The 21,096-nt window shown below is 36.4% G+C and overlaps 2 protein-coding genes across 2 annotated transcripts; one reads left to right on the forward strand and one right to left on the reverse strand.

Moving 5' to 3' along the window:
* The first annotated feature begins 1,020 nt into the window (after positions 1-1,020).
* On the forward strand, positions 1,021-7,748 carry LOC108940945 (butyrophilin subfamily 1 member A1-like). Its single transcript, XM_029256381.1, has 10 exons — positions 1,021-1,163; positions 2,717-3,061; positions 3,633-3,917; positions 4,275-4,394; positions 4,496-4,522; positions 5,323-5,358; positions 5,450-5,476; positions 5,645-5,671; positions 5,820-5,846; positions 7,019-7,748. The coding sequence occupies exons 1-10, from the start codon at positions 1,088-1,090 to the stop codon at positions 7,534-7,536; spliced, it is 1,488 nt and encodes a 495-aa protein (XP_029112214.1). The 5' UTR covers positions 1,021-1,087; the 3' UTR covers positions 7,537-7,748.
* A 1,210-nt stretch (positions 7,749-8,958) lies between these two features.
* LOC114911898 (butyrophilin subfamily 3 member A3-like) lies at positions 8,959-19,724 on the reverse strand. The gene is made up of 7 exons (XM_029256382.1): positions 19,652-19,724; positions 18,288-18,632; positions 17,698-17,982; positions 17,259-17,378; positions 17,150-17,176; positions 14,674-15,156; positions 8,959-9,497 (listed from the first exon to the last, which is right to left on the reverse strand). Exons 1-7 carry the CDS (start codon positions 19,722-19,724, stop codon positions 8,959-8,961), a joined length of 1,872 nt encoding a protein of 623 aa, XP_029112215.1.
* Positions 19,725-21,096: the final 1,372 nt, after the last annotated feature.

The raw sequence follows: 21,096 nt of genomic DNA on the forward strand, positions 1-21,096 counted from the left end.
AAGTATTATAGTTTATATTATTTATATATTATATTATTATGAGATTAGATTTATTGAACTTTTGCAGGTTCTGTCTTGTTGTAGATAGTGTGTGTAGTTTGGGTGCGGTTTAATAAGTTACTTGTGAAGTGTCTAAAGGTCTCAGGGGTTTTGTATAAGGCAGTGTTTGACGGTACAGAAAAAGACTGTGTGTCTTCATATTCATTTGTATAGTGTTATGTAAAAGTGTTTAAAATCATTTTTCAAGAAGTTTTGAAAATATTAAAACTCGTAGGCTTCCGCGGTTGGTGTCAACTGACTGGGAGTTTTGTACTTCTGCATTAAACCGAGTAAAGCTTTAAAAATGCCCATATATTAGTAAGAATTATTTTTTGTATGTTTATGTACTGCTCATTTAATTACAATAAAGACAGTGTGAAATTTATAGAGCTGTCAGCATGTGGATTTGTGTGCACATGTCTGTTTATAGGGTCTAACAGGTGCATTGTCATGTCTAGAAGACATTATTAGTTCATTTTTGGGGTTTGGAACGTTTTCCTTTCTCGATAAAATTCATTAAAAATTGAGCGCATCACTTCCTGTTTGTCCGAGCGCATCACTTCCTGTTTGTCCAAGAGCATCACTTTCTGTTTGTCAGACCAGGAAAGGCAAGGAACCGACTTGGCCAGCAGTACAAGGATCTGATTGTATCCACAGCTAAGAACTGAGAAATCAATGTCGTAAGTGACTGGAATTTATTTTTTTAGAGTTTAAAAATAGGATATTAAGAATTATTTTATAAAAATATAGAATAATTTACGTTCTAAGAATGTTTTTACAAACGAACATGTACATGTAAGCTGTATGGTTTTGTTAATGTTTGCCACACCTATAATATAATGTTTTGTTATGTAAAATAATGATATAGACTATTTTTGTAAATTGATTTTCTTTAATTTTTTTGTATTTTGGTTATAGTTTTCACTCCATGTGGTGAAGGAGTCATCAGTAAAGTCTCAAAAAATACGACAACGACTCGTCTCTTTATCTTGAATGGAGTTTAGCTTGGTGTTTAGTCTGCGGTTGTTACACCTTGACGAGAACACTCATGGCAGTCTTCAGTGTTGGAGGCCTTGTGCAAACATGGGTTGTTGTTCTCGCCATCTCATACCCAGCTTACACACGTAAGACTTTTGCAACAGAACACATTTCTTGTGCTTAATTGAAAATATCATTGTCAAATAAATGAAAAAAAATATGTAAGTTAAAAAAAAAAAAAAAAACTGAAAAAATTTTTTGTGCGTGTTCAAGTTTCATAATCTGAAAGGTAATAAATCCTAAGAATGATTAACAGAGCTAGATAATAGGTCTGTTCAAGGAAAAAAGTACTCATTTTATTGAGCTGAACAGCGTAAGTCAGGTGTTTCGAGATCATGTGAATAGATGAAGTTCAGTAATAAATTACTCCCGACTTCATAAAAATTTTGAACCCCAAAGTGGCATCAGCTGATGCAAGAAAATAAGACTAAAACTGGAAAGAAAGGAAAGGAAAAGATAGCACATTGCCAATTCTCATATATATGTATTTTAATTTGTAATGTAAACATGTGTTTTTAGTATGTTACAACTCATCATATTTCAAATTTTCTTGCCCACACAAATATACTGATACACACAGGTAAACAGATGCATACATATGTGGTTGTTCGGAAAAGTTAATGACGTAATGATCTGTATCTGTAGGCAGGTCAGCTGGTAGTTTAGTGGTTAATGCTGCCGTCCTTTTACTAAAATGTTGTGGGTTTGAATCCCACCTATAGTACCCTTGATCAAGGTACTTACCCTAAGTTGCACCGGTAGAGAAATGCCCAGCTGTATAAATGGGTTAAGTATTAGATACCTTAACATTTTAAATCAGCTTGGGAAAAACATGAGCTAAATGAGTAAATGTATTTTCACGTTAAATATTATTAAAATCACTGTAAAAAAATGATCCCGTGATTTCAGCATGATATAAAACACAAAGCCAATAACTTATGTCTCAGACCCTTAATGACATCATTGTAAACAAATTGTATTGTCCTCAGATCCAGCAGATGGCATCAAACATTTGATAATGAAATTTATGCTGAAAAAAGTGCATTTAACAATTTAAAATATGCAAACTATGCAATCTACTAAAGTGAACTGTTACTTCAGTCACTGAGAAAAAGATGTGAGTGTGCGTTATGGTCGGAGAAGGCTCGGCAGTTGTTATTGCACTGGTACCACAAAAACGCATTGAAACAAAAGAAACGTTAGACCAACAGATAATAGCAGATAGTACATTAATGCTAATTACAACAATGTGCGGCTGTTTCGTTTTTTTTTTTTTTTTTTTTGACAGGCTTCCAATAAATTTTATCATATTAGTTTTTCATTCAGGAATTGGGTATTAAAAGTCAATGGCTGTTATGCCAAAACTTTGGAGAATGTTTGTAAATCGAAAAATGCCTGTATAAAGAAATCATTATCTGCAGTCTTAACAAGTGATGATACAATTTTTATTGCCAATCATTCTTTGTAAAAAAAAACATTTTTCCAAAAATGTATGTAACTATAATATGGGATATGTATAAATCAAAAGAAGTCCAAAACCATGAAAAAGCTGTAGATGCTTATGTTTTTATGTACTCTTTTCAAACTGTTCTGTTAAGTGCGCTGTTCATATTGCAACATTGTTGTCCTTCTTTGACAGAAAATCTTAATCCTAAACTGGTGGTTCCCTCTGATCCTGTGGTCACCTCCACTGGCCATGACGTTCTCCTACCCTGTCACCTGTCTCCGGAGAAGAGCGCTGTTCCCATGGAGATCCGGTGGTTTAGAGATAAATACCTGGAGTTTGTGTTCCTGTACCAGGCTGGTAAGGAGGAACGTGGAAAGGGGTATGAGGGCAGGGTGAGCCTGTTCCCCCAGGAGCTGCTGAGAGGCAACGTGTCCCTGCTGCTGAGAGATGTCAAACTCAATGATGGAGGAGAATATAAGTGCCATGTCAGCTTCAGCAGCTGGTATGAGGAGCCCATCGTTCGGCTAACAGTCAGGCGTAAGTAAAATGTTTAATTTCGCTAGGTTTCTGCTTTTTTTTATTTTAAAGATGATTATACAGTATTCAAATACATAAATGTAATAGGACAGCACTGTGAGCTGCTAAAACAAGTAGGAAAGTTGGTGACTTGAATTGGGTCCAACTATTCTCTTTTTGCAATTGCATGGAATACTGTCAACCATGGCTCTAATGAGGTGCAAAATGTAATTTTATTTTATATCATAAAATCACAGAGTGCCTGGGGAAGAAGTAAGTCCATGTTAACATTCTTTAATACAATTCTCTTCACATTTATTGCTGACTCAGTGAAAAGATTGACTATAATAGTGTACTTCTAAAGACTGGAAGGCCATGGCACAGTAAACATGAAATAAATATAAATTAAATTCTGAAGTTAATTACTATTTCCTGCAGGCCAATGGATTTATAAAAAGGGCAATTCAGAAATGATGTTACTGACATGACTGTGATCTATGCATTTTTATTTGATTCTCTGTCTTTTTTAAGCCGTATGACATATTTCTACCATGTCGAGTATTGAAGTTCTGTTATTGTTCCGCTTGAACAGAACCAGGGAGCAGTCCCATGATTGAGGTTTTCAAACACAACAGAGATTCTGTCCAGATGAGCTGCAGTTCCAAAGACTGGTATCCAGAACCCTACATGTTCTGGACAGACACCAGAGGCAGGAAGATGGAGGCAGAGACAAAAAAGGTTAAACAGACTGGAGGAGGTGGAGTCTTCAGCATAACCAGTTACACGAGTGTCAATAAGTCGGAGACAGAAGGCGTGAGCTGTGTTGCAGGAGAGCGGAACCAGAAAATCCAGTTTGAGTCTCTGCTCAAGTTCAGTGGTGAGTCAGTTCACTTTATGGTCATATCTGTGCACTTTAGGTCTGTGTGTATTTGTGTGTGTGTGTGTGTTTATTTTCCCCAACTGCATTCCTAAACATTTTGTATATAGCACATAATTATTAAAAAATATTTAGAAAATATTATTAGAAAATATTTGATACAAACTGTCAAAACATGTCTGAAGTAAATAAACACGAAGTGAGCTTTTCTCCACTTTTTGCCTGCTGTTATAAGACACTTGAGAATGATACCCATCATGGAGTTTTTTGAAGATTTTTTAATTTCCTGTGTTAGTACTCTGTCAGGTAACATGGAAGTCCAAGAACCTGTTTGTCCGAATTTCTCTCCCTGGACAGATGAGTTCTTCATGAGCACAGTGCCAGATCGACTGTACATCTCTGCTGTTATCATACCTCTTGCTGTGGGGCTGCTTTGTGTGATTGTGGCCATGTTAATGGTGAACAACCAGAAGAAAGGTACAGAGCTCTCCTAAGGTTCGACTTTACACCATTTCCTAAAATTATCTGTGTATGAGGGCTAATATTTTTTCGATTTTTTTTTTTCCTTTCTTTTTCAGTTCGCCAGGAAAAACTTAAAGACTTTGGTAAGATTTTCCTCAATTGTCACCGGTGTTCAAAGTGTATAACAATATGTTGTAAATATTTATTTACATAATTCTATAATTATATACATATTTTAAAAAAATACACACACACACACACACACACACACACACACACACATCTTCAGAACCGCTTGTCCCATAGGGTCACATTGTCACAGGGAACCAGAGCCAACCCGGCAACACAGGGCGTAGGGCCGGAGGGGGAGGGGACACACCCAGGACGGGACGCCAGTCCGTCGCAAGGCACCCCAAGTGGGACTCGAACCCCAGACCCACTGGAGAGCAGGACCCGGTCCAACCCACTGCGCCACTGCACCCCCTTTTAAAAAAAATAATTTTATTAATTTTAATTTTATTCTTAAAATTTTTTATCATCTTATTGCAATTGGAATTTAAAGAGAGTACTATATATGGCTCTTTTTAAATATCTTTTATTATTTATTGCGTTTAAATTTAAATTTGAATAACTGATGTTAGATCTTTGAAATGGTGGGTTGGACCGGGTCCTCCTCTCGGATGGGTCTGGGGTTCAAGTCCCGCTTGGGGTGCCTTGCGACGGACTGGCGTCCCATCCTGGGTGTGTCCCCTCCCCCTACAGCCTTAGGCCCTGTGTTTCCGGGTTAGGCTTCAGCTCCCCGCGACCTCGAATGGGACAAGTGGTTCAGAAAATGTGTGTGCGCGTGTGTGTAGATCTTTGAAAGTGGTGGAAGTCGTTAGAAGGAGTAGTGTATTAAGTATACATATCCACAAAACACTAACTTTCTGTTCTTTCATTACAGACAATGTCGTAGGACAGTTGAAGCAGTTGCGAGAAGGTAAAAAAGTAAAATCCCTTAAGATTTTAACAAATGGCTCCTTAACATAGAGAATGAATCAAACAGTGATGCATGCTTGTATTTTTTGCAGAGCACAGCACACAGAAGAAGATAAATGGTATGAATTTCACCAATAAAGCAGTTCTCCACGATACACATAATGAACATCTGACCCCCGTAGACATCACTTATTGTCAATAATACATTCCCTCAAAGAGCAGGAAGCTGTTTGCTGTTTTGATCCAGACTGATTTATTTCAATAACTGCATTTGTTGCCCTTTACAGAAGCTGTTAAATTCATCCCAGACTCAGGTAACTGATGATTGTTCTTAGTCCTGTTCCACATCCATGTACTTTCGGTTTGCAAGTTAATTTTTCCACCATTAGTGTCAGTGTTTACTGTGTCTTGAGCTACAGAAACCAGTTAGCAAATAAATAAGATATTGATCTTGTCTTCTAGTGTGGCGCTACATCACAAAATGTGCAGGTAATATTTATATTTTGTACAAAGCACAACATTTTCACAATTCATTGTTAATTCTGTACAGTACATGCATTCTGAGTTATGCTGCACTTCCAATATGTCTTTGGGTGAATTCACAACTTTAAAATGTGTTCTATTTAACAAAAAAAGTCAAACAGCTGACACAGAATAAATAAATAACTTGACTATCCATCCATCGTCAACAACCGCTTGTCCCAAGCAGGGTCACAGCAAACCAGAGCCTAACCCAGTAACAAAGGGCACAAGGCCAAGGGGGGAGGGGACACAGCAAGGACGGGACACCAGTCTATCACAGGGCACCCCAAGTAGGGCTCAAAGCCCAGACCCACCACACAGTGGGTACTGACTGAACCTGATGCACCACCACAACTTTACTAAGGGTCTTGAGATATTCTTTAAAAAACAACTCTAGTATATTTTTCAGAGTAAGCTTACTGAAATGATAAATGATAAAGAACTCATAACCACAATCAAAACTGATTAGTATAGTACAGCATTAGCTTTTTTCCAATATAGGCAGCAGATGAAAAGTTTTTGTTATGTGTCACTTTGTTGAAAAATCTACAATTACACCAATGTAGAAAACACAGACAATTCATATTACTACTGCCTATGATAACTTGGGTAAACCATATGATTCCATTCCATTCCACTTACAAATTAATAAGTCTGGGAAATTTCTCCCAATGCCATTCACTCCTCACAAAACATTTAAACCTGTTCTGGTAAAATCATATTGATAAAGAAATAAATAGTAAATAACTTGTAAAATGTAATGATGTATGTTGATTATAAGCAAAGCTTTATAGAACGTATTTCAATTTAAACTCCCTAATGGACACCTGGATGTGTAGTGTTGTACTGGTTACAGTTGCTGCCTTTAGATCCGAAGGTCAAAGGTTTTAATCCCAGCTGTGAAACCTTTGATTAAGGTACTTATCCTAAATTACTCCAGTAAATTTACTGCTGGGTAAGTAGCTTAACGTTTTAGAAAAAGTGTCAGCCAAATTAATACATGTAAGTGCAACTATTATGAAACAAATGCCGCAATTACAGCTACGTTGTCAGAAATTCTTCCTCCCACAGTAATAGCACAAGCAGCAGATGTTGTGCAGTATCTGTAGTCCACTGACACACTGAGTATCTGTCCTCAGATAATGTGACTCTGGACCCAGACACAGCACACCCCAAACTCAGGGTCGATGAAGATGGGAAATCTGTCTCAGGTGTGAACAAGAATCTACCTGTTGAACCCAACAAGAAGAGGTTTGAAGACAATCTATGTGTCCTGGCTAAGGAGGGATTCATCTCTGGGAAACATTACTGGCAGGTTGAGGTGCGAGACAAGACTGCCTGGTACATCGGAGTTGGCAAAGAGGACAAGGACACGAAGGAAGTTTTCACCCCTGAGGAAGGATACTGGATTTTACTTTATTCATCACCTGACAAGTTCTGTGCTACCACTGCTCCAGAAACACACCTCCCTGTAGCCCTGACACCTCAGAAAGTGGGAGTGTTTGTGGACTATGAGAGGGGTCACGTTTCCTTCTACAATGTAGACGAGAGAAGTCATATCTACACTTTCAATGGCATATTTCAGGAAAAGCTCTTTCCATTCTTTGGAACACGTTTAACATGTAAACACCCACTCGTAATATCTCCTGTGGAGTAAATAAACACTCCAGGATTGAGTGTGGTTTGTATCAGGTAATATTCAGTAATACCTGTTATAGTACCATGTTTTCTGCTTGTTTCCACAACAAATGAGCTTAATACTATAGTGAAAAGAAAAATAAATCAATTCAATTCTCTGATTTGTTGTCAAAATATATGGATACAGATGTGATCAGCATAAAGTTGCAAAGATTTTAAATTGTATAAAGTGCTTTCAATATGTCATTTTTGATGAGTTCATTTATTCATTTGTTCATGTTCATGTCTTTGTTTTTTATTATTGTATTAAATACTGCTTATATCAAGAGTTAGCATATTCGGTAATACCTGCAAGGATTATGCTAACAATTTCTCTTAATTTTTTTATATGTATTTATAAAAATTCAAGGTGAGAGTGTAGAGAAAAAACTGCTGTGGTAACTTGTTTTTAATTTAATTTAGCAGCAGATGAAATTTGTTTTTTTTACTGCAGAAAGCTAAAAAAAAAAAATTCCCTCTGTAAATAAAAGCAGAAATACATTTTTTTTTCTGTAACTTCAGAAAAGTTTGTCAGTTTCAGAAGTGAGAAGAAATTCATGCTTTTAGAAGTATAAGTTTTATGAAGTGCCACTGATGTCATTTTTATGTGTTATTCAGTTTTTGTAGTCTGTAGTTTTCAAATAAAATACTTCAATATGCACAAAATTGTTATCCTCTCTCAGTTAAAAGAATTAATGGACAGTTCGCTAGGAGGAGAACACTGTAGATGGGGCAACACTCCATCATGGAGTAGCCACACACACACACACACACACACACACACACACACACACTGCACTACCATGCTGTCTTGTACAAGAACTTAATTGCACATTTACCCTAAAACCCTTGGGTTGAAAAAGAAACAGGGTAGACAGATACTGAAAATATTTTATTGTTCTGATCAGAGCTGAAAATAGTTCTATTTACGTTTGAAGAATATTTGAATATGGATAACAGTAACATATGTGTAAAAGAAATACAGACCTACCAATATCGGTTTATTACAATTAAACATCACAAACGAGATTTTTCTCATTATACAGTACTATGAATTAAGTGGAATGAACCAACTGGTTCTCCATGTCCTGTCAAATTTAAGTAACAGGGTAACAGAGTTGAAAGAGGAGGTAGGGTGACTCCAGTAAAACAAGTAACGGTGTGGACATAGTTTTTACCTTTAATTTTGTAGATATGTTAAAATTATAGCTGGCCTTTTATTGATAGTTTTGGAGCACTGGAATATTATTCTATTGGGTGTGGAAATAGATAAAAAAATTATAAGGCCTGAGGCACACTTTCATTCATACAGTTTGACAAAGTAAGGTTGTAGGTAAATACAAATAGAAACATTTACAGTGAGCTATACAGCACTTTGGAAAATGTGGGAAAGAATCCTTTGTCAGGGTGTGATAGAAAGAATTCTTATTTTATTGTCATCATTATTCCAAGGGGAGACTATGGGGCAGACATTACTGTCATAACCTGGGCCATCTTTGAAAGTGTAAATATGGGAACCCCTCTCTCCATGTACACTGTAGAAGGAGACCTGCTTCTCCTTACAGTCCAGATAGATTCCCACTGTACTTGGAGGGCTGATATCAGTGAGAACTTCCACCTTCTCACTCAGGGCCTTCAGACTTCTCCCATTTGAGAGCCTGATTACCCAGAATCCCTCACTGGGCCCCATTGTCAGTTGCCCCTTCCTGTTAGCTGAAGCCAAGGCTACACCCAGTACCCAGTCCTCCTTTTCCTCCACACGCACCTCCCAGTAGCTCCTCCAGGAGCGAACCACAGTTCCCAGCACAAAGGGCTCTGTGTCAAACCTGTTGAACCCATTAGATTCATTCTGTACTCCTTCCTCTATCCACTGCACTTCTTTACCATCATCTGAGATCTTCAATTTGCGGTGAGCTGTGTCTTTATCCAGGGTTACATCCGCTGCACAGAGAACAAAGAATCAATAAAAAAACATCAGAGATAAAACAAAATCAATAAGGTTAAAATTCAGTTAAAAAAAATTGAAAAGACTAATTTTGATAATCAGTGCATGTATCAATAATAACGGAGAAATGTTACACAATTTTGACTATGGAGCTTTTCTTCTACACTGACAGTTGAGGGTGTAACCATCTTTTTCAAGGGTAACATTACTTTGTACAGGTATATATCAGTGAGAGAACAAAGACTGCACACAAGCTCATCCGTGCTGGTGCTGGAAACAAATTTTTTCTTCTAATATTTCTTGAAAATACAGAAGACTGAGAGGAAATAATGACAAAGCTGTGATTTACCAGAAAGGCACTAATACCTTCTATACAGTCAGTCTATGCAAATAAACAAAGATACCTTTATATAGAATTGCCTGTAGAAATTCTGAAAAAAGAGAGATATAGTTAATGGTTGCATTTTTTAAACCAGATTTATAATTGCTTGTGCAGCTCTCAACACATTGCATTTCACTGATTTCAGTTCAATTAAATTCATTTTATTTTTATAGAGTGCTCTTCTCACGCAGTGACACAGAGTGCTTTAACACAGGCACAGTGCAAGACAAACAGATACAAACAAGGAAGACAGTCAACTAATGAATATGTAAATAAAAACTCTACAGGGCACAAATGTAAAAATGACATTTTTACAAATTTCTGTACATAAAAACTATTTAAATGCTGAATTTAGGATTGAAAATGATATAATAGCTGCGTTCATAATGCAATTTGCTTGTAAGGCCTTAAAGTGAAACAAATCCATCCATCCATCCATCCAACTTGTGATACTTTGTTTTGTCTTCCTCATTTGTTTGGTTTGATACTGTCTGTTTTTTAAATATTGAAAATAGCCACTTGAACATCTGCACCAATTAACACAGTAGTAAAGGACACAATACTTACAACATCATTTTATATGTGTGATTTTGTTGGCCCCTTGCTACCACTGGTCACTGCTCACCTGATATACACCTAATCACCAGGTGTCTAGGGGTAGCTAACACACAGAAATGATCTGCATGGAAGCTGGCAGGCGGGAACATTTCATACAATATCATTAAGAAAAATCTGTGTTCAGAGTGTCCTAAAAAGACACAGATATCAGCTGGATGCTTTTCACAGTAGTACTATGGACTGATAAAACAAAGTGCCTGAATGGGCTGGATAGTTTCTTCACATTTCATTTTCTTTCATTTTGATTTATATACTCACCATCAGTCTGGTACTTGTCTATACCCAGGAGAGATGGAAAAGAGTTTTGAAGAAGTTAAAAGAAAATGAGTGGTGGACATTAATTTATAAAATAACAGTCTCTGAAACTGCAAATTTATTGCGATTTGAAGTGGCTGAATCATATACTTTGGCTTTTAATCAGAATGTCTTGCAGCTCTCTGCTCTATTATTGCACCCTTGAGAAAGGAACTTACCCTGAAATTACTCTGGTAAAAAATACCCAGCAGTATAATTGTGTAAAACTTTCTATGTAGCCTGGTGTAAAAACCATTAGGTTTTTTAATATTAATTCACAAGACAGTTAAGTATTTAATGTAAACAAAGTTAGCACATTATCAGCCCATATCAGCCATTGCTGAGAACTGCTAGTTATAGGTTTAAAATCACCATACCAGGTTGTCCAAAAAAACTTCTTAGAATTGCTGAAACAAGAAACGAGGAAAAAAAGTAAAACTAAACAATAAAAATTGTTAGCTATTTTGATTCAATTTTACTAATGTTATATTTCACTTACAGGACACACCACTCTGCCCTACAGCACCTGCAGTGGGATGAAACAAAGTTCCACATATAAGAATTGAAAGCATCCCTGAATAATTTCCATTAAATATGATTGCCAGCATGTGCCATGTTTTGAACACATACATTCTACAGTTTGTGCTGAAAAACTGTCAGATATGAGGTTTTTTTTTTAATAATGGACTTATTTCAGCTTCCAAATAGTCTTTACCCTAAGACATGCACAAGTTACAACAATTTTACTTTTATTTGATCCCTCTGTATCATCTTATGATACATTTCTTCATGAAGACGTGCTGAATTTGGATTTTGTGGGTTTCCTGACGGCTGATCAGTGCAAGTGCAGTTCATTTACATTACCAGCAAATTAAAGTGAATATTAACTATTTACCTGACACTTTTGTCCAAAGTGACTTTGTGTTAAACACATTGTACACACACTACTCCCTTGAATACAGTGACGACAGTTCTCCCATTAATACATAAAAGGAATGTAAATATGTGTACATACCCACATAAGTGTACAGTACTCAATCGGTAGAAAAAAGCTAAAAAAATGTGATTTATTTTTTTATTTATTTATTTATTTATTTATTATCATACAATCAGGCCAGATAATAGAAACAAGTTCTATAATAATGTTGTGCCACACTGAGAACTATGTATGACTACACTGAATGTTCAAAATCAACATACCATTTGTTTCATACGAATTCCCAAGAACTGCGAAGAAACAAATACATGTATTGAATGTGTTAAATACAGGACCCCATCGGGGCATCAGACAGCAACTCTCAGATTAGCACTGTGATTTTGCTGCGCTACCAGCTGGCAGTTAATTCATTTAGAATGTGTTATATCACTGTTCTACCAGTGTCCAGATGTTACTTACTGGGTACAGTCCCTTGCTCAGGATCATTTGCTGTTGGATAAGGAAAATAAAATCAGTTCCAATGACATACCATGCAGAGCTAGTTTTAATTTTTAATTTGTAAAGTAACTTTTTGCAGTAATTACATTAAAAAGGCTACTTCTATTACTTGATAAATCACTGTATACAGCATATTCACGCTGTCTGTATGAATAATACATTAGTTATCTGAACGTTTCCAAAGTGACAGGCTATACCCTGCACATTTATACTGCTCTTTTTTACTACAGTAATTCAGAGGGCTAAAGGATTATACAACAGTAAGTTGGATCCAAACCATGAGTACATGTCTGGAGTATTGACCACTACACCACCTGATGCTCCTGCTACTGCTACATGGAGAAAATGCTCGTAACAGCTGAGAGAATAGATTTAATTTTTGCTACATTTAATCAGAATGAAAACTATTTCAGTTTTTGAAAATTTTATTCAATTTCTTACACACCTCTTCTATTACACTAAAGCAAGAACAAGTACAAAAAATTAAGCTTCACCTAATCCATCTCAACACTGTCTTTGAAAATGTATAAAATTATGCCGTTCAAACGTTAAGCATTTACCATGCTTGGTAGTCCTTAAAAAGTTAAATACACAGGCCACAAGTGCTGCAGCAACAGCAACAGCAGCTATTCCCAGAGTCGACAGAACTCTAAACTCTAGAGGGGAGAAAAAGATTTTATGAACCTGTCATCGTCAGCCATGTGATCGACATCTTCCCCAACATCACATAAAAACAATAAGTAACTCATCAACATTCCCTTGCATGTATTTCATCAAATGGGCTTCAATAATAAAATATTACGTCTTACTCAGTTCTGGAAGTGAGATGTCGAAATAAATTAGTAATCCAAATAAAAGTGGAAAGAGAAAAAAGAGTAAAAGCCCTCCAATTATCCACAGCTTGCACTTCATTTCTCCACCATGTGTCGTTCTCTCCGTGGCCCCTACATTACAACAAAAACTGTGAAAAAAACTTTTCAGATGTATTTTCATTAAAATACAGCCAATTTGTCAATCACTGTCAACTTCTTGAATAAATAATGTTTAAAAGGACACAATTTAGCCTGTTTAATTTTCTCATTGAGAACATAAATGTTTATGTAGACTCCAACAGAAAATGTGCCTTTATTGCGCTTGGAGAGTAATGTTTCAGAGAGAACTTTTCAATATTATCTCTGCTAAAAATGAGCAGGACATTAACAGAAAAACAGCAAGAAAAAAGCATTTCTTTGTCAGCATAGGGGAACTCTTTGCCCTTTCCTCTGGTTGGACGTTAAATGGACTTACAGACGTTCACGCAACATTGTCGAACTCAAAGTGCAGATTCCCGCTAACGTCCAAGCTTTCCATACATAATAAAACGTACATTTCAACAACAAAAAGTAAGAAATGACAATTACATGCATCATGACAACAACCATCTTACCTTTTTAAAGCTGCAGTGTATCCAAGATGGATCACTGAGGAACACTTGCATTTTCTCCAAGTCATAAAATAACCGGTGATCTAGGTAATTATTAACCGCACAGATGCTATTCGACAAAACAACTTTATTTGCTTTTGCTGAGAAGATGGTAAACTGAAGGAACCTAGAAGAAAATATATATAACTGCTAAGAATGAGGACAGTCCATTGCAATATGTTTTTTGCAACATTTGGAGGTAAGACACAGGAAATGCACAAAAAATATTGCTCTAACACTCCAAGGAACTGAGCAGTCCATGGGGGGTCTCTCTCCTCCTGGGGTGCAGGGAGGCTTCTTTCGGCCTGGACACATAGTTTCTGCAACGTCTCCCTGGTCCTTCCTGTCACTTTTGGGAGGGCACGCTCTTCCCCAGGTTGCGCACCTGTGTTTCCAGCCTGAGCTGTGTTTAAGAGAGGCTGCTCTTCCAGCTGTTGTCCAGCAGCATGGTATTTTGAATTTAGCTGATACCATTATCCAAGGTAACCTGCAATGCTGGATAAACTGCATTAAACTCCCTAGAGTCATTTTTCTCATCTATAGACCAGAGTAACATAGCACACATTAACAGTACAGGGCAATTCTGTACCAATTCACCTGAAACATGTGTTTGGGAGGAAAGTCACACAAACATGGAGAAAACATGTAAATGAGGCACAGAATTTTCCAGCTCCTGTGAGATGGTATATATAGAATTTTACATATATACAGTATTTTGTAAAAAAGAAAAAAAAAAAAAAAACTAAAATGAATCCAACAAATAAAAAACTAACTTCATGTTTGTTTTACAAATTGTATATATAAGACTTACATACTGTACTAACAGTATTGCTAATATTACAGTACATGTCATTTTCTTTATTTTGAGACAAACAAATATTTGTAGAAATTTCTGTCACTAGATTTTTTGGCAGACTGTACATGATTATAGGTCTCAATTGTTTATATTTCCCACGGGAGATATTGCGAGTGGCTTTGTACATGTTACACGTGTTCCAAAGAATGGAAAGAGCTTTTCCTGAAATGTGCCATTGAAAGTGTAGATATGACATCTCTCATCTACGTTGTAGAAGGAAAGTTGACCCCTCTCATAGTGCATAAACACCCCAACTGTCTGAGGCTTCAGGTCTGCAGGAAGGGGTGTCTCTGGAACAGTGACAGCACAGAACTCATCATTTTTTGAATAATATAAAGTCCAGTATCCTTCCTCGGGGGTGAAAACTTCTTTCGTGTCCTTGTCTTCTTTCCCAACTCCAATAACCCAGCTGGTCTTGTCTTGCACCTCAACCTGCCAGTAATGTTTCCCAGAGCTGAATCCCTCCTTAGCCAGGACACACAGATGATCATCAAACCTCTTCTTGTTGGGTTCAACAGGTAGACTCTTGTTCACAGCTGAGACAGATTTCCCATCTTCATGTACCCTGAGTTTGGGGTGTGCTGTGTCTGGGTCCAGAGTCACATCATCTGAGGACAGAGAAGATGGTCAACAGCAGTCCACACACTGCATGAAGTTAGGAAGAGACAATTTTCCATTAATGTTTAATTACAGTTACAATGTTAACATGTGCAGGAAATAGGGATTGTGAATAGCAAAGTTGAAAGATTAATTCAATGCCCTGTATGAGGGGCATCAACCCAAAAAGAAACTGAAATCCTGTTGCACCTTAAACCTCTGTCAAGTTTTACGGTCATTTTGTGACTTTTCTTATTTTGTTTTTAGTGCAAAAATGCATCTCTGGCATGTTTTACAAATATTTTTGCTGTAATTAAAAAGTCATTCTTCTTGAGGTACAGTCATGTCAGAAATAATCATAAAATATAAAACTGTTCCACTGTAGACTAAATTAAGGGATGTGGCGGCACAGAAGGTAAAACCCTCAGTGCTCCTGAACTTCTTAGCAGGTATGTGGTTCAAGTCCTGCTTCAGGTGTCCACGTTTCTCTTACTCTTTGCCCGCCCCCAGATGTGCAACATTCAAAATTACATTATTGAAAGTACTTGTAGAGTTAATTATGACTGTTTCGGGCCTAAGGGTGTAACATAACGTTTTGTACAAAGCTATGGAGTCAGGGCTTTTTGTTGATGTGCAGCCATAGAACTTCAGAGTTCATACCGATGAATGAAAGAACATGAACCGCACACATGCATTGCTTTGCAAAGTAATTATAGAAAATTATGACAATAACAATAATGTTGCAGTATACATTAAAATCACATCTGAAAAGACACAAATTTACTGATAAAAAAGCTTTGTATTTTTCATATTACCTGAGCATTCAGTGATGTAACACCACACTGTGGGGAAAAAAGATGTTGTTCACCATTTAATTTATTTAAATAATATGTCATTATATCTCTGCATTTATTACTAAACACGGTCTCTGATGTGTGAAATAATACAGAATTGTTGAAAACTGCACATCATATTTTATTTGCTACCTTGACAATTTGGTTTTAAATTTAATTTAATTTATTTATTTTCCATTTGAGAAATTCTTTGAAGCTTAGTGTCTTATCAGTTGACCTTACATTAGAAACCAGAAGTTTTGGAAGAAATACTGAACCACTCTGAGCCAAAAATAATTTTCAATACCTGAGTCAGGGATGAATTTAACAGCAACTGTCAGAAAGAAGAATGAGGAACAAGGACTCAGTCAGTCAGCATATATCAGTATACACAGCAACCCACCTGCTGTTGAGAAAGTTATGATGCAGAAGTATTAAACTACTGTATTAAATGAATGCTCTTACGCTCTAAAAAATTATTTCTAATGATTTTTTTTAATTTGCATAAATTACATACTGTTAATCTTCTTCTCTGTGTTGTGTTCTGTGGAAATAAAATACATTCATTAATTAATGACTTCAGGATCCATTTCAAAGAGAAAACATTTGAGAAAAGATACAGATTGAATGGGCTCTGGTTGGAATACTACATATACTGAAGTACTGAGGTTTGATTAAGGCTTGAATTGGTTCAATAAAAATACCTTCTTGAGTAAACATGAAAATCATTGTTAACGGAAAGTTGCTTTTGTATGGCATCTTGGACAAATGGTCCATTTAAATGAATGTTAACGGTCAACAGTACCTTCCTTTAGCGTCATCAGTTGTTTTTTGGCATCAACTGTAAATAAGTGGCTAGAAGTTAATAATTACAAACTGAAATATAATTTCTTTTTATTTAATATTTAAATAAAGAGTGACAAGGGGATGTTGAAATGTATTGGTTGGTTTAGATGAATAAACAATAACAATAACAAACTATAACAAATAAAGGCATTTCTTCACCCCTTTCAAAAACAGTACTTTGAGAGGATCCTTCCATAAACAATAATTTGTAAAAAACTTAAATATTAAAGTTTGAGTAATATAGATTTAGACTGTATTATTCATTGGGAATGAACCCTTTAACTTAAGCTCAAGAGGGAAATAAGTAGCAGTGTACAAATCTTACCAAAGTCCTTAAGTTTCTCCCGACACACTGTGAAAAGATAAATACGGAAACAGCTGTCAGCCGTTCACTAATTTTTCATTTTAAAAAATGTAAAAGGAGAGCACGGTACCTTTCCTCTGGTTGATAAATAGCAGAACAGCTATGAGCGCACACACCAGGCCCAAAGTTATTGGAATCACAATAGCGGAGACATGCAATCTGTCTGGCAGGGTACTCATGAAGAACTCATCTGTCCAAAAAATGAATGAGAGGATTTATTCTCTGTGTTTAAGTGTTAACATAAAAGTTAAGGTTAAGAAATAATAATTTTATTGTATTACTCTTTCAGGCGTGATATGATTTGATTGCTTTAATTCTACAAATCTAATAAACTGGAAGGTTGTGAAGAAATTTCACAAAATTTTTTAAATTTTTTGCCAATACACTTAGATTGTAAGCAGTCCTGCTATTAACATTCTTGCCTCATGAAATCGTTCGCGCAATTTTTGACCAAATAGAAAATACAGTTTTGTCATTAAATATGTCTGTGAAATAAAGTTTCGACTCACCAGTAACTTTCACAAGAGACTCAAACTGGAGCTCCTGGTCCTGCTGTCCTACAACGCACCTCACACCTGCTGTATCTAACTTACAGAAACTTATTTGGCTGCTGATGCTGAAGACTCCACTCCCTCCACTCTGTTTAGATTTCTCAATTATGGCTTCCATCTTCTTGCCTCTGATGTTCATCCAGAACATATAGGGTTCTGGGTACCAGTCCTTGGAACTGCAGCTCATTTGGATACAATCCCTGTTATGCCTAAGAATCTCTACCAAGGGTCTGCTACCTGGTTCTGGAATTAAAAAGGAATTTAACCCTGAAAAAAGTGCAAAAAGCACAAGCCTACTGCACAACACTGACTGAAGATATTATACACAATATCTTTTTATTAATCTTTTTTTTGTTTTGTTTTTTAAATGAGCTTTAAGGAAAACGCAAATGCAGAAATAAGCATATACTTTGAATAATTGTACCTGTGCATTTTTTCTCTTTTTAAAACCAAATCATTAAGTAGAGTCAATACACAATTTAAGATTTTGTAATATATTTCATAGTTAAAAGCTTGTGGATCCTATAAAAGCTGAAGCTTATACTCACGCCTGACTGTCAGCTGCAAGGCGGGCTCCTCGAACCAGTCAGAAAAGCTCACTTGACACTTGTACTTCCCTCCATCGGTGAGCCTGACGTTTCTGAGCAGCAGGGACACGTTGCCTCTCTGCAGCTCCTGGGGGAAGAGGCTCACCCTACCCTCGTACCCCCTGCCTTCTGTCACCTTCCCACTCTTATGCAGGTACACAAGATTGTTGAAGCTCTCCTTAAACCATCTGATCTCCTTTGCATCAGCAGCACTCCTCTCGGGAGAGAGATGACAGGGCAGGAGGACATCCTGGTGGGTGGAGGTGGCCACAGGAGAAGAGGGGACCACCAGTGTCAACTGAGTGTCTGCACAGAGAAAGTCCAGTGGAACACCATGTGATGTAAGAGCTAAATTAACATTTGACACCTCAAAGTCAATATCCTCAGAGTATTCTCAACAAATCTTACAGAGAATTGAAGGGTAGAAATGCCAGTGAATGACATTTCTTCATTCTTTATTATACCATTCTTTTAAACTTAAAATTTACATTTCTCACCATTTTTTAAAGTCCATTGTCTGAGATATTGGCAAAATTGTCATCGAAGCTACTTCGTTGCACTATTTCCACTACTAACTGTTTAGCTAGTCATAGCAATGCCAATCATATTGCCACAGATTAGTTTTATTTCATAGTTGCCAATTATTACATCCAAAAAGTTTCACATTCACTGCTTAAAGATCATTTTTGTTTGAAAAAAAAAAAATCCCATAGTTTTTTTTTCTTTTTTTTTTTTAATAAGGTAAATGGCAGCTGATGCTTTTAAACCCTTTTTCTTAAGGGTTTAAAGAATCTATTGAAACAGCGGGATTAATATTCATAGTCAGCTCTAGACACAAGTGACCAACACAGAGGTTCCTTCACCTGCTGTACTGTAATTGTTAATGGAAGTGAACTGAAAGGGATCCTTAAGCATCTCATTTAGGAGCCTAAAGTCTTTGATAACTTTTCCTGAATTATTACAGTGAATTTTATTGCTGTTTCTCTCTAATATTGAGTCCATATTGTTTAATTGAGCCATGTTCACTCACACTCTCTCACATACATACATACATACATACATACATACATACACACACACACACACACACACACACACTCAAAGTCTCTAACCGCTTGTCCCGAGTAGGGTTGTGGCGAACCAGAGCCTAACTCGTCAGCGCAGGGCGCAGGAGGGTGAGGGGACACGATCAGGATGGTACGCCAGTACACCGCAAGGCACCCCAAGCAGGACTTGAACCCCATAGAGCAGGCCCCGGCCAAACCTGCTGAGCCACCGTACCCCCCGAGTCATGCTCATTACATGTAAATTAAAAAATGCCATACCTGCAAACACGATGTACTGGATGAAGAGCAGAACACGGTTTATCATGAGACCATTCTTGCTGAAGATTCCCATAGTGTACCTCTCTGACCTTCAGAACATACAAATAGATCTTAAACATTGTTAACATGAGTGATGGATGAACATAAAAATATATACGGAGTACAAGAACTTGCACACAAATTACTACTCATCTTCACATTCCTTTTCAACACTGGTGTCTCAGTCCAAACAGGGATGGATATTACAGCATATAACATCAGACAGGCTTGTATATACAAACAAAAAAAAATTACAATGGTAATAATGATAAAATTTTCTTACCTCTTTAATGCTTCACTGTATCTAAGATGAAGGTCTGAATACTTTCATTTTCATGTAATGGCGCCTAGAGATTAAAAATTAACTCCAGAGTGAATTGCTGTGAAAACATACTTCATTTTGTGAATTGCATGTGGTTCTGCATTGTTCTTTGATCTGATACTCCCCTAGGCTGGAATTTTGTGGTTCCTGAAGTTAATGTTTATATTAATGCTAATGTTCAAAGTGCAGATACTGCTATTAAACCAGACTATAATATAAAATGTCAACTTACACAACAGCAGTCCATGAAGAACAGTTTTTTTATGTGTACATTTATGCATGGGTTCATAATAGGGTGGAAACTAACACAGTACCTTTGAATTATCATATTTTCATCTAAATATCTCAAAATGCAAAAAATATTTCACATTCAGCTTATATAATTAAAATGAATTATTAAGATGTAAAAAAAATTGTATTACTATGGCATTATTAGAATAAAGTAAATAAAACAACCTTACTAAATTTATGACATTTCACTATCCGGATATGCAATTACGACAACCATAAAAGAATACATTCTGTGCCCAGAAATTTCAATGTAACTCTAAATTTCCTAATTTGTGTTTAATTTTATGCTTACAGTGTTAATCTACCTCCTGTTATTGACCAATTTCAAGTTTATTGTCTTAGGTACAAGTACCGTGTACAAGTATCACGAAATTCTTCTTGAATGCTTCTCCACAGACTCTGGACAAGACAGAGACAATTGAAATACTGTACATTTATACAGCTAAGTAATTTTTACTGGAGCAATTCAAGGTAAGAACCTTTCTGGTGGTACTGAAGCAGGAGATGGGAGTCAATCTGGACCCTGGAAGACAAGGCAGAAGCTTTAATTCCTGGGTCACTTCCTGCCCCATTAAAAACCCAACTGAATCTACTGATGTCCCATATCAAATTTGCCCATATTTTAAAATGTATTTTTAATTAATAAAAAGATTAAATGAAAATATTTTAAATCTTTGTAAATATTTTTATTTGTCTTTTAAATATATCTGTCATAAATTATTTAGATTAAGAAACAGTAGGAGTATTGTATTCTATGATAAACATGTATTCTGTTGCACATAGGGGGCATAAT

Source organism: Scleropages formosus, chromosome 11 (genome assembly GCF_900964775.1).
Source record: "Scleropages formosus chromosome 11, fSclFor1.1, whole genome shotgun sequence".
Taxonomy (NCBI): Eukaryota; Metazoa; Chordata; class Actinopteri; order Osteoglossiformes; family Osteoglossidae; genus Scleropages; species Scleropages formosus.

Coding starts and splice junctions, on each gene's coding strand:
- LOC108940945 (XM_029256381.1), top strand. CDS start 1,088: ATGGCAGTCTTCAGTGTTGGAGGCCTTGTGCAAACATGGGTTGTTGTT. Junction 4,523..5,322: donor GGAAAAACTTAAAGACTTTG/GTAAGATTTTCC, acceptor CTTTCATTACAG/ACAATGTCGTAGGACAGTTG. Junction 5,847..7,018: donor CTACATCACAAAATGTGCAG/GTAATATTTATA, acceptor ATCTGTCCTCAG/ATAATGTGACTCTGGACCCA.
- LOC114911898 (XM_029256382.1), bottom strand. CDS start 19,724: ATGGGAATCTTCAGCAAGAATGGTCTCATGATAAACCGTGTTCTGCTC. Junction 17,983..18,287: donor CTTGCAGCTGACAGTCAGGC/GTGAGTATAAGC, acceptor TTTTAATTCCAG/AACCAGGTAGCAGACCCTTG. Junction 17,379..17,697: donor GTCTCTTGTGAAAGTTACTG/GTGAGTCGAAAC, acceptor TTTTTTGGACAG/ATGAGTTCTTCATGAGTACC.